Genomic DNA, 17,583 nt, shown 5'->3' with positions numbered 1-17,583 from the left:
TTGTGGGACTGTCCTGCTTCAAGGTTGTATATGGTTAGATTTTTGGACTTAAGTGTAAACATAAGAAGTATATAATTCTTTATGCCTATTTTTAAAATATATTCTAATTTTTAAATTTTTTAAATCACATTCTGCAGGGACTTAAAGTTCAACATATCAATACTTGATGGAAAATACCTGTTCCATGTTATGCCTAACATGTTTGATACTCAGACAGATAGTGAGGTTAAGCTTAACAGCCTAAGTTGTATGGTAATAACAATAAGCTTGCCTTCTGGATGGTTAACAAAATCTTAACAGTTGTAGTGCTTGTAGAACTTTTTGGCCAGAGTAGCTCTCATTTCTTAAGTTTTAAGTATCTTCCCTTCTCAGAATTCTTTGTCATTTGCCTGAGATTTTATGTATTCTATTTATAGAGGCAGCACAGATATAGAAGCATAAACATTAGTGTAGTCACTTTTTCTACGTATGGAATAATTAGTATTTATTAAGACAAGTTAATATTTTCACACAATTTACTTAATTATTCACCACCAGAAAGCTAAACTACAGACATTATAAAAGGCCATAGGAGGTCCGCCTTGCTCAGGCGCTGCGCCTTCCACCGCCGGAACTCCGCGCGAAGGTCCATGCGGGCGGGACGCGGAGCCCGCGCTCTCCCTCAGCCGCGCGCGGGCCGCTCGCTGGGGGCAGCCATCTTGGTGCGAGCGGCGGCCGCCGAGGCCCAAACTTCCTCCGCGCGGGGCGTTCGTGAGCTTCACAGGGCGTCTCCAGGAAGTAGGCAGCTGCGGGCCGAAAGGCGGAGCCTGTAAAAGTTGCAGACACCCTTCCTTCTCCCTCCTGTGAAGTCCCAGGGAGCGGTGGCAGGATTTCATCCCCGCTCTAGAGGCAGTGTCTACATCACCATGGCGACTAGACAGAAGTTGAAGAGAGCTATTAGAGTTTTTGAATTTGATGGACCAGAAGTGCTGAAACTCCAGTCGGATGTGGTCGTGCCCGTTCCAAAAGAACATCAGGTTCTAATCAAAGTCCTTGCATGTGGTATCAACCCCGTGGAGACATACATTCGCACTGGTACTTATATTAGAAAACCGCTTTTACCCTATACCCCTGGCACTGATGTGGCGGGGTTATAGAATCCATTGGGAATAATGTGTCTGCTTTCAAGAAAGGTGACCGAGTCTTCACTAACAACACTATCTCAGGGGGCTACGCAGAGTACGCTCTTGCTGAAGACCACACGGTGTATGCACTGCCCGACAAGCTGGACTTCAAGCAGGGCGCCGCCATCGGTATCCCGTACTTCACCGCCTGCCGAGCTCTGTTCCATAGTGCCCGTGTGAAAGCTGGAGAGAAAATGCTGGTTCATGGAGCCCGCGGAGGAGTTGGATTAGCAACATGCCAAATTGCTAGAGCTTACGGTTTACAGGTTTTGGGCACAGCTGGTAGTGAGGAGGGACGAAAGATTGTTTTGCAAAATGGAGCCCATGAAGTGTTTGATCACAAAGAAGCTGATTATATTAATAAAATCCAGAAATCTGTTGGTGAAAAAGGAATTGATGTGATTATTGAGATGTTGTCTAATGTAAACCTTAATAATGATTTGAAACTTCTGTCATATGGAGGACGAGTAATAGTCGTTGGTTGCCGAGGCTCAATTGAAATAAACCCGCGGGATACCATGGCAAAGGAGACTTCTATAATTGGAGTTGCGCTGTTTTCATCAACCAAGGAGGAATTTAAGCAGTTGCATCAGTTCTTCAAGCAGGAATGGAGATTGGTTGCTTGAAGCCTGTGATAGGTTCTCAGTATCCACTGGAGAAGGTTGCCCAGGCTCATGAAAACATCATACATGGCAGTGGGACTGTTGGGAAAATGGTTCTTCTGATATGATGCTGCTTTTTTGGGCTTCCAGTGTAATTAGTAGATTTTGTGTCTTCCATGTAGTTTATATTGTCATTAGTAACATTTGTTTGATTCCGTGAATTTGACTTAACAAGATTATCCTTTAGGGGACAGGGACACTAAAGTCTGTTTCACAGATTGCAATCCTTTTAATGCCTTTTATCTTAATCAAGGAGCCATCATAGTAGGAAAAACTGTGATGCGGTCACTTGGCATTGGTGTACATTCCAGAAATTCTTAACTGATTCTTGTTTAATTCTGTGCCATTGATTAGCACATGCAAATTCAAAGTAAGATTGATTTCCAAGCCTACTAATTTATATCCATTGTCCATTAATCAGTTCTGATTATCCCATAGCCAATGGGACTCCACTGACTTTCTGGACTGAAAAAAAAAAATCACCTTTCCAAACTAATCTCATTAATAGTTACTTGGAAGGGATGAATAAATAATGTACCAAGGAATTTATTGATTATCCCAATGTTTCCCTAAATAGTAGAGAATTCACTGCATTGCTGTGTGGCTGTCAGCAACTACCTGTATGCTTACTGGGGACAGCACCTTTCTTGGGTCTATGAGGCAAGATAGAGAGTCACCAAGTAATCACTTTGTAATTGCCTTGATTTTCAGAGTAGATTTTGTTATCTCTTTTGTGTGGCTTGGGTCAAAAATTTTTATTTAACAAGTTTACAAATTTGACACATTAAGGTAGTCTGCTTTTGTTTCCCAACACTATATTCTGTAATAAATTCTACAGATCAATTCTGTGTGATCCAGTTTGCTGTTATATAGTACTAGTGTCCCATGACTTTGGTATAGCTGCTATGGTTACCTACGGATGGTGGTCGGTGTTGTCAGCCTTTGCATAAACTAAGTAAAGCAGTATCTTCTTTAAAAAAAAAAAAAAGCCATAATTTGTAAATTACTCTTCTAGCTTCTTTGTTGATGTCTCTTACACTTTCCCAGAATCTCAATCTAACTAAATAGTGTAGTATTAAATAAAAAACATAAACATAGACTAATAATGATACATGATATGATAATGGATAAGTTAAGACATATTAGTTGATTAAGAAATGAATGAAATATATGTAATGATTTTAAAGAAAATGCAAAATATTAATGCTGAATCCTTTGTATGCAGCATATGCATTTTGTTTAAGACTAAAAACATCAGAATAATTTGTATTTTAAGGCTTGCATTGTAACTACTGCCTGTCTTAAATGACAGTATGCTTAATGAGCATATGATAAATGTGCGCCCTTCACACACACAGAGCTAATTCTAGTATTTAGTTTCCAACAATTTTTGTGAAAACTTTTAATCACATAGGTATTCTATGTTTTGTCAAATTATTCAATCATTTAGATATTCTATCATTTTCTTTGTATATTTGTGTTGAATTAAAAAATTTTAATGCCTTTTGTAGACTTAGAAATAGAATATGAAATTAATGTAAATGGAATTAAAAAGACAACTGGAATATTCTTGTAATAAAGCAAATTCTGTGGTCTTTGTAGAACCCCCACTTACCCATTCAAATAACTGAAATGAAAAATAAGTGTACTCAGAAAAAAAAATTGCTAGTATTATTCCACATTTGACCCTTGTATCATTAAACTGCTATTTAAACTCCACATTATTTCAGGTCTTTTTACATCAAATAGTGATGAGAATGCTCTATTTCAAAAGTTATGGCCATAATTATCTTTTCCTCAGTTCAGCACATTATGAATGTCAGTGTCATTCAAAGGCTGCAAGGATTTTAATTTCACATATTAAATTTAAGTATTGATATGTATTGTCTTTGATTGGAGAGATGAGAATTTTGCAATGAGGGGGATGCATATGGGACTTTTTAGATTCAATTTTATGGAACCTAAGCAAGAGTCTTTGATTATATCTTTTGAACTGTACATAGTGATTATGCTGCATTTGGAGAATGAAATAAGGCTTGGAAAAATTGAAAATAAAGGAGATAAATCATCCTTGCTAATTTTAATACATGGATTCTTGAGCTGTTAGAAACTTTATGAATAAAGACAGAGTTTATTATAAGAATGAGAATTTGGATTGTGGAGGTATATAAACTGGCTCTCCCATTTATTTGTGATGTGACTTGTTAATCATATGGCACATCATTTCTCAATTGTAAGGAAAGTTTAATGATAGTTTTTACCTCATAGTATGCCTGCAGAATGAATTGGGTGACACATGAGTACTTGGCCCATTGCCAATATATGGAAATACTACAGTTGCCCTATTCATTGCATGTCAAGCTCATTGAATGACAGCTGAAGAGTAGGTAAATTCATAGTAGTTTATCCTCGTTCAGTCCCCCAGAGCAAACAAGAAATTTTTAATAATTATTCCTGAAAAATGTGCAAAATGGTAAAATATGGTATGATGGTAAAAGGTTAGGCAGCTTAATTAAGAAGAGAGTCTAAATGTTCCTTCAGGTTTTTCTTTCTTTAATATATGCATACACTGAAGCTGTCTTTGTGCATATTGAAAGCAATCCTGTACTCGTTTTAAACTACATGGGTTTAACTACATTGGGTTGTCTACTTATAATTCTGTTTTCATGGTAATTTTACTGAGCTTTGATTTTTTTTTCTTTTTAATTCTACAATTCCACCTGAATTTTCCTTTCTTTTTCTTTAAAGGGTCTCTACTTTTTAAGATACTTTTGCTTCCTTGAAAATATATATTCATATCAAACATATCTAAAACATAATGAGTCAACTGCCCCTGGTTTATTTTACTCTTTTTCTTTAGCTTATGATATATTTTTCCATCTTCTCCAGGAAATCTTAATTTCTGGAAAAGAATTTAATTTATAGTTAGTGTCTAATTTCTCCTCACATTTTTATCATCGACTATTTGCTTTCTTGCAGTTGTAATTCCACAAGAATTCTTTTTTTTGCCAGAAGACATTTAGGATCTCTGAAATGGTTTAAGCAATGGAAAATTTTCATTTTCATCTTCCTATGAATCTGTGTTTCATTTTCCATAGTGGTTGTTTATCCCTAGACATTTTCTACATTTTGATTCCCATGAAATCATGCTTACATGGCTCTCTACATGCTCCTCTGATAATTCCATACTTTCATGAGGCTTATTTTTGTTTACTTCTTAAATACGGGTGCCACTCAGAGACCTTGTCCCTCAGATGTCTTTTGTGTACTCTTAGACTTACTTTAATGTGTTCAGCCCTGCATTTTAACTATCACTCGTGTGTTCCCAAAATTATTTTTGTATTTCCAGGCCAGAGTTTTACTTTGAATTTTAGTTCATGTTGTCACTTGTTTTCTTGATGACTTCTTTGGAAGGACTCACAAACGTCTCACACTGAATTTTTAAAATATGGCGTTTTTCGTTCTGTAACCCATCTACTATTTCTAGAATTAGTAGCTAACAAAATTTTTATCCACTTACTCTATCAAAAATAGAAATTTTTGCAAACTTGATTGATGTTTAAGATTTCTACATCTAGTAAATTTCCAACTGCTGCTAATTTTACTTGTTAAATACCTATCACATCCATATTTGGTTTATTTCTAATCTTTCTGTCCTGGTTCATTGTCTTGTTGTTTCTTATTGTACTACTGCAATAGATTTCTGTCAAAACTTCCCATTCACTATCATGCGTTTTAAATTCACACTCCACATATACATCAGTATATGTCACCTTCAATACTCACCTAAAAATTCACTACTCCCCTTGAAACTGCTCCACATTTTTTGCTTCTTCTGGTGTTAGTTTTCAAAATTAAAGAGTTGTAAATTATAAAAGCAAAATTTCACCAAGAAAGTTCATAATTTTATCTCTTAATGACATAGGAAAGTAATTCTTGACCAGTGTGATAAAAGTCAAACACAGATATCATCAGAGGAGCCTTGTCATCCTTATAGAACACTTATCTATGCTTTGTTGTTTGCTGATCTTTATCTGAGCTTTCTGAGTTGGGAATAACAGGCATATTTCATTTCAACTTATTGATGATATAAGTTAATAAAATGATAAAATGACATGCTTTTGAGATTTGTTTAATATGAAAATAGTACCACATGTTAAAAGGTACATGGTATGAGAATATATAAAAAGAGCAAAATATAATAAATAATGTGCAAAAGTAGATATAAAAATAATCCACTGACAATAGGACAATCAATTTTGATGGGAAAGTAAGGCTCATGGAAAATGACTATTCAAAGATGCTTACCAAATATTGAGGAAAGAACTTTCTAAGTAAAAAAGATACAACATAAAAAGATAATAAAAGGAAGGTCAAACCCATGATTTGGTGAATAACCAATTGTAGCAGTAGAAGAGGCAATATGAAAATGACACAGATGAACTTAGGGGACTAAAAGACTTAATTTTAGGCCAAAGAAGAAAGATTGGGATGTAGTTATGAAATGATGTACAAATGAATTTGAGCTTGACTTCTAGACATTAGAACCATAGTTTGAGTAAAAGTAAAGTAGCTGGACTATGACAACAGGTAAGAACTTATAGAGAATTGTCTGAAACTCTAAATTAGATGGAAATTATCAAATGTTGTCTTATGGTACAGACAGTGAGAGAAACAGGAGTTAAGAAGGACATAAGCTTTCATATTTTGCCAAAATATACATGTTATATCCCCAAATAAGGAATGAAGGGAACAGTGAAGGTACAAATGGTCTTGGTTTGGAGCATGATAAACTGAGGTGTCTGAAGGGTCTTGTGGATGAACAGTAATGATGAACTGAAAACAAGGAACGGGCTTGTTGTAGTATGCCAAATATATTTAGGCTGTTGTGTAACAGAACTCAGTTTGATGGAACTACTGTAACACAGCTCCTCGAGGTGGGCAATTTAAATATGTTTGTTTTCTCACTGTTTAAGATACTGTCTAAGTTGGTTCCTTGTAAGAGTTGAGAGAACCTTTCCTGAATTTTATTGCATAGATTCTGGTGTTTTGATTTTTGTTTTCTTTTGCCATCTTTGGTAATGCTTTACATGCAGATATCAGGATCCCAAGCTCAGACTTCAGGTTCACACTGGGCTCTCCCTCTGTGTGTGTCTGTCTCAAATGATCCCCTTTTCAGAAGATAATGCTCATATTGCATTGGAGATCAATATTACTCTGTTTAAACTCATTAGAACATTACCATTTATATTTGCAAAGCTCTATTTCCAAATAAGGCCACATTCTGTGTTACTGAAGGATAGGATTTAAATATGTAACTTTTTTAAAAAGAGGGACAGTTTAATTCATAATTGTCTTAGCAAGTTCTCCAAATGAGGGAGTCAAACAATAATAATTATTAGATTTTAAGCATGGGTCATATGAATTTTATGCTAAGTTTTACAATGTCTGGTTGGAACTTGGCAGACTTTCTGACAAGTTAGTTTTACATTAATGGTCTAAATGAGAAGAAAAATGTAAAATATGTTTGAAATGCAAACATGATTTTAAGAGCATTTGGTTGATGTTTAGTTTCATTATCATAAACTGGGCGTATGCTGGAGGAAATCAGGTTCTTTAACTCAGTTTTTTAAATAGGGAAGTAAGAATATACTTTGTCACAACATTATTTAGCGTATAAAGAATTGCAATTATGTTGCTAATCTTCATTAGTGTATTTAAAGATTGTCAACTATATAATCTTAACTTTCCCAACATTGCTTGACATATCTCAAGATAGTGTGTTATTACTGATTCAAATAAATGATCTAATAAAATTTTTCTTTTATCCTTCACATTTCTATAGTCTTTGTTGAACTGATTGCTTTAAATCTTTGTATGCTTCCTCTTCCTATCTTTCTGATAGTCTTTAGAAAGATATTCAGTTCATCTGTCCATAAAAATGCCTCTATCTATCTATATGTCCTCTCTTGTTCTCTGTTTTCTAGACAAATTGCCTACTCCTTCAGATTCTCTAAGTAAAAATTATATTTATATTTTATAGATGCTAATAATATTGATCACTTCCACTGATTGAGGTACTAACATTATCAGCATCCAGTGTGTGCTTACAACTTAAAACTTGACTGCAACTTTCAAAGACAAAATGAATTACAGTCCTGTATTTCTGATTCATATCATCAATCTTAATATTGACATTCTGGTCTGGATGGTACCACTTCATTGGCAGCTAATATGCATGTGGAGTTCCTACCTCAAGTATGTGTTGTTATTTTGTTGTAATTTAGATTGACAGTATTTAAAATAGCGTGTATATTTTGCCTAGGACATGATTTCTGAGTAATCATGTTGACCAGAAGCATTCTTTCCATTCTCTCAGCCTTAAACATACAAAATATAAGATATGGAAAGTATTTAAAGATTTTTAGTCCAGCCATCTCTGAATTTGGGGAAAAAACTAATGGTGGAATGTTAAGAGTTATCTCTTTTCTAAGAAAACATTATTTGTAAACACATACAATGCCAAAAATGATAAAATATTACTCTTTTTTGCTTATGAATGATCAGTGCTGGGTAATTAGATCAGTAGAATGTAGTCCAATAATCAACAGAAACCTTAAAGCAACTTAGAGTTCTTTTGAATCTTTAAAGAAAATCCAATAAGCACTTGAAAAACAAAATCAATAATTTTAAACGTTTTGTTTTTTATTTGCCACAGGGTCCAAGTTTTCTCTCTGAGGCAGCTTTTCCTCAACATGCAATAAAAATTGAAGAGATGGATCCTTTCTTCAGTCTTCATCAGTCCATTGCCACGGTAGGGGAGAAACACATTCATGAACTTGTGAATAGGATGGGAAGTTGGGTTTTGTTGTTTCTATTTGCTATTTTTCATGCTGCAGAAAAGAAAATAATCAAATGATATGTATATATTTGTATCTGTAACATATACTGGAATGGACTTTAGTAATCCTCTTATTTTTCTAAGGAGTATAAATAAGAAGTAAATAAGCAGAGTCTAGTAAATTTATTCAAGTTGATACAAATCCAGAACTGATAATAGCTTTAAAAAATCAATTCTCAGAAAATTAACTGCTTTTCCTTTTAATCTGAAAGTAGGTTTGTATTATATAGTTTATTTTTTTATTTTTAGAAATTTAATTTTAAAGAAAAGAACAGAAAAGAATAACAAAAACAAAGACAAAAAGAAAGCAATATACAACAATCAAATGAAACAATCTGAAAACAAGAATAGAGAAATAACAGTGGTTTTTATAGTACATATTGTTATCATCAAATTAGTTGCATGCAAGATTGATCAAGCAATTCAATATTAACTCTTCCTTTTGATAAACCGTAATTTTTTCCTTCTCCTTTATATTTTTATTTTAATTTATTTTAGTTTTTGTTTTCAGAATAAATGATTACATTCCCTGGGAGTTTTAGTACTTCTGCTTAACATATCTTAATTATCTTATGACTCCTCCGTCTCTTTTTCCCCTTTCATTTGCAAAAAATCTCCTACTTTGGATATCTCTTCTATTTTGGCCTTTATTTATACTTTATGATTCTCATATAAGAGAACTTGTGCAATATTGAAGCTCATAGGTCTGATTCATTTCAATAATATTACAAACTCAAGGTGAATCCATTTTGCTACAAAGGACTCAAATTTATCCTTCTTTGTAGCAGAGTAATACTCCACTTTGTAAAAATTCTACATTTTCTTCATTCATTAGTTGATAGATATGTAGCTGGCTTCAGCATTTAGCTTTTATAAGCTGTGTTGTTTATAAACATGGCTGTGCATGTATTTTTACTGTTACATAATGACTTTAATTCTTTCTGGAAGGCACCTGTAAGGGAGATACCTGGTCAAGTAGAAATAGTTCTCTTATTTAAGGAATCTGTATATTGATTTCCCTAGTGCTCACGACAGTTCATATTCTCACCAACAGTTTATTTTTATTTTTATTTATGTGTGTGTGTGTGTGTGTGTGTGTGTGTGTGTGTGTGGCCAGCTCAGCCCACCAGGGGGCAGGGCTGGCTGGCATGTGGTGCTGGGGGATCGAACCGCGGTCCCTTTGCTTTGCCAAGTTTGTTCCAAGTAGGTGCTTTAGACCACTGAGCCATCTCTCCAGCCCCTCACCAACAGTTTAGAAGGGTGCCTTTTCTTCCTCAGCCTCTCTAGCATTTGTTATTATTTCATTTCTTTATGATAGCCACTCTTTGCAGAGTAAGATGGAATCTCAGTGTATTCTCAGTTTTTGTTTGTCTGATGGTGTTTTGTGTCTGGATGTCCTGCTAAAATCTCATGTAATTTTAGATGGGACTTTTTCAGAGGTGGTTGAGTCTAGAGTTTGATTGATTCATGGTTCAGTGCTAGGATGAAGGGTGCAGGGATTAAAATAGGTGACTGTTGGATCAGTCCACTGATTAGATTGACACTGCCCTAATCCCCATAGTCTGTATTCAATATGAGGGACAGAAAGAGGTTTGTCTCCCTGCTTCCCATTGTTGCTTTTGCTATTTGCAGCTATGTGCTTTTGCCCCTCTGCTATGAACCACCCTGGCTTGGAGCCAGCCAAGTATGGAATAAAACCTCTGCAAACTGTAAACTAAATAAACATTTCCTCATTTCACTGTGGGTGTCAGGTATCTTGTGTCAGCAATGAGAGACAAGAAATTAAGACAAATGACCAGTGATGCTGAACATTTCTTCATATATTTACTGGTCAGTTTGTACTCTTTCTTTGGAATAACTATTCCTTTCAGGTACCCAGTTTTGAATTAGGTACCTAATATAGCTAAAATAAAATAACCTTCACACAGGTGAGATAGCATTAGCACAGAGGGTCTCAGCTCCCTCTGTGCTGCACCTGGTCACAGTCTGAATGTGAGTGGCCGGGAGGGTTCTCCCTGTGGAAAGTCACTTGCCTGCAGGAAGCAGTGAGGGCTGGGATCCCTCTGAATCTGCATCCTAGTTGTTAGTTGTGCTCGGTGTATTCCTGTTTTCTCTGGATCCAATTGCCCCCATTGATTCTAGGGAAAGGATATGTGGTATATTTTGCCTGATTCCTGGTTCTCCAATTCTCAGGGATTTCTTCTAGGGGCCCCACATTCTTCCACTTCCTCTCTGCCTGGTAGATATCATGGTCATTGCTTTGTCTTCCTTTCATAGGTTTTCCTTGCCTGGTTTATGTCCAGACCTCTGTCTTTAGTGTGGTTCACTGTCTGCCTGCAGGGGCCTGCCTCTCTCAGCACCAGCTGCAGCACCTTGGGCTGCTCCTAGGCTTGGCAGAGGGTCTGCTTTGTGACTACATGGTGTGGGCAAAGACCCTACACTATCTAGGCCTTTTTAATATTTGGTAAATCAACAGACGAGTTCTTGATCTGTCCTGGCTCTGCTGGATTGCCCTCTGACCTGGGCACCAGTTTCTGTATTTCCACTCACAATCCAACCTCTGCTGCCATCCACTTGCCACTCCCCATAGTTTTTTTAAGTCACAGTCTAGAATCACCCTGCCCTTTGCACCCTCAGTTGGGTGGTGCTGCCCTTGCCAGGCAGTCTGCTGGCAGCTGTGGGTAGTGGAGGACATGTGCAAGCACAGCAATCCTATTGTATCTGATGTGAGTGGGGCATTATTGCTATTCTGCATTGAGCAGACCTGCTCCTGCTGCACAGTTCTGCTGCTCACAGGGACTGTAGCACTTTGTTTTCAGGACAGGTGCCTAATGTTTTGCTTCACCCTGTTCTTTTGCCTTTGGCTTCTCTGAGTCCCCTCGTTGGGTGTGTTTCACTCTCTGTACCCTCTGAGGAGGTCAGAGTGGCTGTGAGTTTACTCCATCTGCCAGCCCAACGCTGAAGGGCCGGCTTCTTACCACAGTCCAGTCCTTTCCTAAGATGGCGCCAATGTCAGGCCCGGCGTGGAGCATAGGCTGTCATGATCCAGGAGTCCTCACCTTCCCTCCATACTCCACAGACAATATTTTAGTCCAGCTACATTTTCTTTCAGTTTTTCTCTTCTCTTAGATTGCATTTTTCACCTGTCTGATTCTTTTCAATGTCATTTTGGAGAAATTCACCCTTGTAATATTCCTAAGTAGTTATCTTAATTTTATTTTAAAGATAATACAGACAAGGACTTTAAACTTCTCTGTACAAGTCAAATGATTGTTTTGTTTCTGGTATTTTTAGTTGTAATATAAAGTATTCCATTTTAAAAGCAAGAAATTAGGTAGCTATATTTTCACTACTCTACTTTTCTAGAAAAGTAGAGTTTACTATATGAAGAAAACTACTTTTACTCTACTTTTTCTAGCCCTGAGTTTACTATATGAAGAAAACTAAGTTTTATAGCATAAAGGAATAAATTTAATGTACCTGATATTGCATGATATATGAATTTCTATATTTATCAATTATGTACATAGTCTGCCTTAATTGGCTTTTTGGGGATAGATATTGTAAATAATCCATATTTACATATTTATTTGAAAGATTTAATCATTTTTAAACCTTAGAAATATTGCACAAGGCCATCTTCTTTAAAATCAATGTGATAAAGCGAACAGAGCTCAACAAGTGGTGATAAAATGAGCTCAGAATGCAGACGCGAGCCTGTGTCTGTCGCTGACACTGAAGAGCTTTGTGAGTTTTCTTTTAAATATTTAAAATAAGAGGCCTTTATTTATGCTCTACTTAAAATTCTAACATCAAAATATTTAGATCTTAACTGCACACTTAACATGCCTTCCTTTTCCTTTCCATTTCTCCCAGTTCCTTGATTTAGGTTTTAGTATCTCTGTTCTTTTGAAATATGTCTGATACATAGATGGATTTCGTTAAATCATTGAATGGATGGTGGAACAAATCTGTTAAAAAATAAAACCCACGCCAGTGCAGAAGTGAGCTATGTGGAGATGTTTATGATGATGTACTTATGCAGTGTGAACTCTTTCTCCCGTTGTCCTATTTCCCTGCCCTCATTTTGCAGGTGTAGCCCAAAGGTAGACATTGTACTTCTTGTAGTGAGTTTTATTTCATCAATACTGACCCGAGAAACTAAACAAAAACAAAGAAGTATTTTGTTATATTTAGCTTCATTCTAATGTCAAAATCATTTTTTTTTAATCAACAAGAAAATGTAAGTCTGTGTTAAATACAGGGGGAAATTAAAGAAAGTAAATAATAAGGAAATACACAGCATGACTTCAGTTCTGCCTTCACTACCTGTTATATTTGGCCGAATTTTATTTTTATATGAAAAAATCGCATACTTAGAATGTCATGCCTCACTAAGAAATGCAATATCTATTTCTGTATAATTAAGTTATTAACATTAAATTTATAGGGCTAGAATATAAAAAAATAGGCCTTCATGTGCGCTTTCAGAATTTTTTACTTTAAGGCAAAATTATCTATTTATATAGATGTGTGCTATATATATCATAGATATGAAGACATCTAATGAGCCTGTTAAACACTGAGCACATACTAAATATACACAAATGGGTTATGAAATTTATTGGAAGAGTTAAGGTCTTAGATGTGGTCTGTGCACTTTTAATGCCAGTGCTTTTTGAGCCTCTGGTAGGAAGATGTTTAATCCCACCCTGGACAATTTAGAAATTTAGCATGACTCTGTCTCAGTTATAAACTTAAAGAAAAGAGAGATTGGGGTACAGTCAGTGTCAGGCCTCTTGCTTCAACCCACAGTACTGAAGAACAAAAAGAATTCATGTTCTTACATTATTTTGTTTCACTGAGGATTACAGGGGAGTTATCACAGCATACATGTTCATTACACCTCTGTTCTGTAGAGCACTGCAATGTTGTAAAGATAATACTTGTTGAATTAAAAAATCTAAATAATGAGGCATAAAATTTTCTGAAAAATAAGCACTTTTCAAATGATAAATCATGATTATCTTATAAAATATCAATAATTAATATTAAAAGTCAATAGTATAATATCAACCAGTATCACTATTAAAACATTTTCATGAAGCCAGAAGTACTTGGAATATTGAGGATAAGTTACTTTTCCCAATAGAAGCCATATTTGATTTAGTATCATAAACAAAAAATATGTACATATAATATTAATATATTACACAATCTATTTCCCTTCCCAAGTATATACATTGTGTAGACTTATACTATAAATCTCATGTGTGGTTTTCAGTCAAATTTAATTATAATTTCTATATATTAGAGAATCACTCATTTGTAATTGCTGTTTCCTTCAGTTTAAAATAATGTTAGAATAAATAAGCTCACATGTAGTATGTGAGCTTGAGTCCTTGAAAGTAGGTGTTCAGTGTTGACATACAGTCATCTTTTTTTTTTTTTTTTTAAGTTTGGATTGTGTCGACATTTGTCTTTTTGATATAAAGCACAAAAATAAGAAAGTAATGAATGAGTCTCAATATTGATGCCAAAAGGTATAATCCATCATGGCCCAATGACAGTCGGGTGGTTCACAGTAGCATTGTTGAAGGGCAACTCACGGCTGCAATGATGTTGAAGATGTGTTGCTCAGCCTCATAATTGGCTTAAAAATAGCATTTTGAAAGTTGTTACAAAGGTAAACTAATTCCTTTGAAGACTAAACATGAATTAAATACCACTGTAAATCCTTGCTACTTTAGCTTTTCGTAAGTGAATAAAAATCACTATTAATTCATATTTTGAAATAGGCTTATTTCTCCCATACACCTAAGAATCTTCTAGGTGTTTCTAAATCTTCAACATGTAACTCCTAAAATGTGATTAGTTATCTAAGCTAAGTAGTCTATTATAAGCAAGTGAAGAACCAAAACTCTTGAAATACATACAATAGTCATAACCTAGGATTTGGTTCAAGGAAATCAACAGGGTAAGTAACATCCTAATGTAACATGCCAAAAGAGGTGATAGCAATGTGAAAAATGTTCAGGAGTGTCGCCATGTCATGCATGATAGGATGTTCCCATGGGAAAGATACACAGGGAAGGAAATAGAGTATTTGCTACTGAGTAGGAATTTTAAGAACTCTTCAGAAATGTGATATTTGAAGAATTTAAGGCATTTTAACTGTGTCTTAATGTTAACAAACTTCTCAGAGTGATTTAAAGATCATATTGTTGGTAACAATGTGTGAAAACTGTATATTTTGCTAAAAGAGACAGATTGAGAGATACTTTCAGGAATGAACAACAGGTATGCTACAAAACAGGTCAAGTAGAGTGAAGAGTCGATATTTTTAACAGTACCATCAGAAGCAAAGTTGATATTATTTATTATTTATTATGTAAATTAGGAGTTGATATCAAGAGGCTGATGAGTTTGACACTATACATGTCAGCTGGAGTTCTATGGGACCTCCGGGCAAAGTCATCAACTAGGCAGAAGGACACATGAGTTTGATGGTAGGAAAGACCAAGTAAGGAAGGTACATTTCAATTCATATGTATATATGAATTGAAATGTACCTTTCTGTGAAGCAGAAATGCTTTATATATGTGATACCATGGAAACTGGCAAATGACCTAATTCTGTTTGTGAGCTTCTCTCAAGAAATACCAAGTTATTCATGCTCTCATTGTTTTTCCTAGCTTGTCTTTTGAAAAAAACTGCATTATTTTAAATTATATTGTGTATACAATGTTAGTAAGTATAGGGCTTTAAAAAATATCCTTAGTGAAATTATTCTAATTTCTTTTATTATCTTTAACCAGGATCTTTTTATACAATTATTTGGTTATCACAATATCATAAAGAGAGAGTAGTAGGAATACTATGGTATTTATTGCCATGATGTGTATCAAAAAAGTGTCATAATGGAATTAAACTTCAGAGTAAGGCAATATTGTGTACTACCTAAAAATTAAAGTTAGTAATTCTTTTATAGTTTGTATGCTACAGTATAACAATTGTATTTGCTAACATCTATTTAAATTCTAACTTAATTTTACGGTATGTGAATAAAGATTAATGATAGCAACATTGAACATGAAAGATTTAAATAATTATAATTTTGGCTTTTTATTAATAGTAACTGAATTTAACTGTCAGTCATGCTTCATAGTTAAATAACAATAACATCAAATAATACAGATTTATATTTGTAACATTATTTTAAATATATAGTATTTGAAATACAAATCTGCAGTTTTGTAAAAATATGCCTGTATCAGTATGTTAGTGAAGAATCTTAAAAAATGGTAACTGAAAAGTTATAACAACTGCTAATGTTGTATCTACAAATATAGGTATATTAAAATGTAGAATACTATAGTCTAGCTTAATATGCCACTCAAAGACATAATTTAAAAAAATATAGCTCAATATACTTAAACAAAAAGAAAAAATCTTTTACTTAGATTTTTAGTTTCAAAGGCAAGTTGTTTTTATGATAATAATAGAATTTCAGGTGTATTTCTTTAAATGGTAACAAAATCTATGATTTCTAATCTGAGTGAGAAAATCTGAATGTCTTCCAAGAATCACAAATATTAATGTATTATTTATATAAACATGAAAATATTGCATTCTATTTAAGAAGCTAGTTTGAGTGTATTTTAATTTGTATATGCATTTGAAATTACTCTGAAGATGTAGACTTAAAGCTTTGGTTAAAAATATTTGCAATTTTCCACTATTATATGAAATTATTGGTGCTATACACAAAATGAATCTATATTGATCTACATTCTACATTTTCATGACATGAGAAAACCAGACAGTATCTCAAATATGTATTTTCAGTGCACAAACTGCTTGCATATTGTAGTAAAGAATGTTGGTTGGAACTGCTCTAGGGAGATGATGGCATATTAAAACCAACCCCTTATGTTTTCAAGAGGAAATAGCGAAGTATCCATAAATCTTCATTTATGAAATTGAGAATTGTGTTATGACTATTTTATCTTGTGCCCAGAGAATTTTGTTTTATTATTTTTAATATACAGAACAAATATTACAGTTTAAAAAGGCATGCCTTATACTATCTGTTCTTCTGTTTTTATTAAAGGTGTGTTATAGAATATGAAATTTTCAAAATTTGACTCTTTTTAAACGAACGTTAATATTAACATAGATATTTTGCCTAATGCTACAGTATATTGAAAGAGTTATTACTGAGTATTAAGATAAGAGAGGATAGAAATCCAGTTATTTTCCAAAAAGACATTTTTAAATTCATGTAAAAATGTATACATAAAGATTGACTTTAACATACATTTGTAACTATATTCATCTATTAGTCACAATAGCCAAAATAAGCATATGTAATCATCTATAAATATTGCAACAATTTCTTAAAGACACAATGAAAGTATTTCAGGAGATTTTCACATCTATTCAGGAATAGCCACATTCCATGAGGTAATACTTTTGTAAAAGTTGAGTTTTTTATACTCCAAATGTAAGCCCTTATTTTAGAGTTCACTTGTGATGTTGAAATGAATTTTTGTTAATTTCTATATTTTTTTCCTTACTTTGAAGGAAAACTATCTTTTCATACCATGCTAAGATATTACCATATTTAAATGTTATAGAAGTCACAGGCAAAAATCAAAATAATGAATAAATAATAGATTAACCCAAAGTAGTATATAAAATATTCTTTCAAAAAGTACTATTAAAAAAACCATGTGTATAATGAAATGATTTAAAAGTTGCAAGTATCATCTATTAAAAGAAGAAAATTAATACAAGACAGTATATCTTGGAAAAATCAGAACAGTCTTTGGGAATGTTGTAGCACTCTCTGTCT

General features: G+C 34.1%; 1 protein-coding gene and 1 pseudogene across 1 annotated transcript in view; both read left to right on the top strand.

The window, feature by feature from the left end:
- Positions 1 to 17,583, top strand: part of LOC111817326 (inactive N-acetylated-alpha-linked acidic dipeptidase-like protein 2) — a 220,283-nt gene that overhangs the window by 56,563 nt on the left and 146,137 nt on the right. Inside the window, exon 2 of the mRNA XM_023717798.1 lies at positions 8,544 to 8,639. Coding sequence (XP_023573566.1) covers positions 8,601 to 8,639 — 39 coding nt within the window. The 5' untranslated portion in view covers positions 8,544 to 8,600. The remainder of the gene's footprint in view (positions 1 to 8,543; positions 8,640 to 17,583) is intronic.
- On the top strand, positions 906 to 2,304 carry LOC101563800 (annotated as a pseudogene).

The sequence above is a fragment of the Octodon degus genome, unplaced genomic scaffold (assembly GCF_000260255.1).
Source record: "Octodon degus isolate 3935 unplaced genomic scaffold, OctDeg1.0 scaffold00055, whole genome shotgun sequence".
NCBI lineage: Eukaryota > Metazoa > Chordata > Mammalia > Rodentia > Octodontidae > Octodon > Octodon degus.
This window is presented reverse-complemented; position numbering and strand designations above follow the sequence as displayed.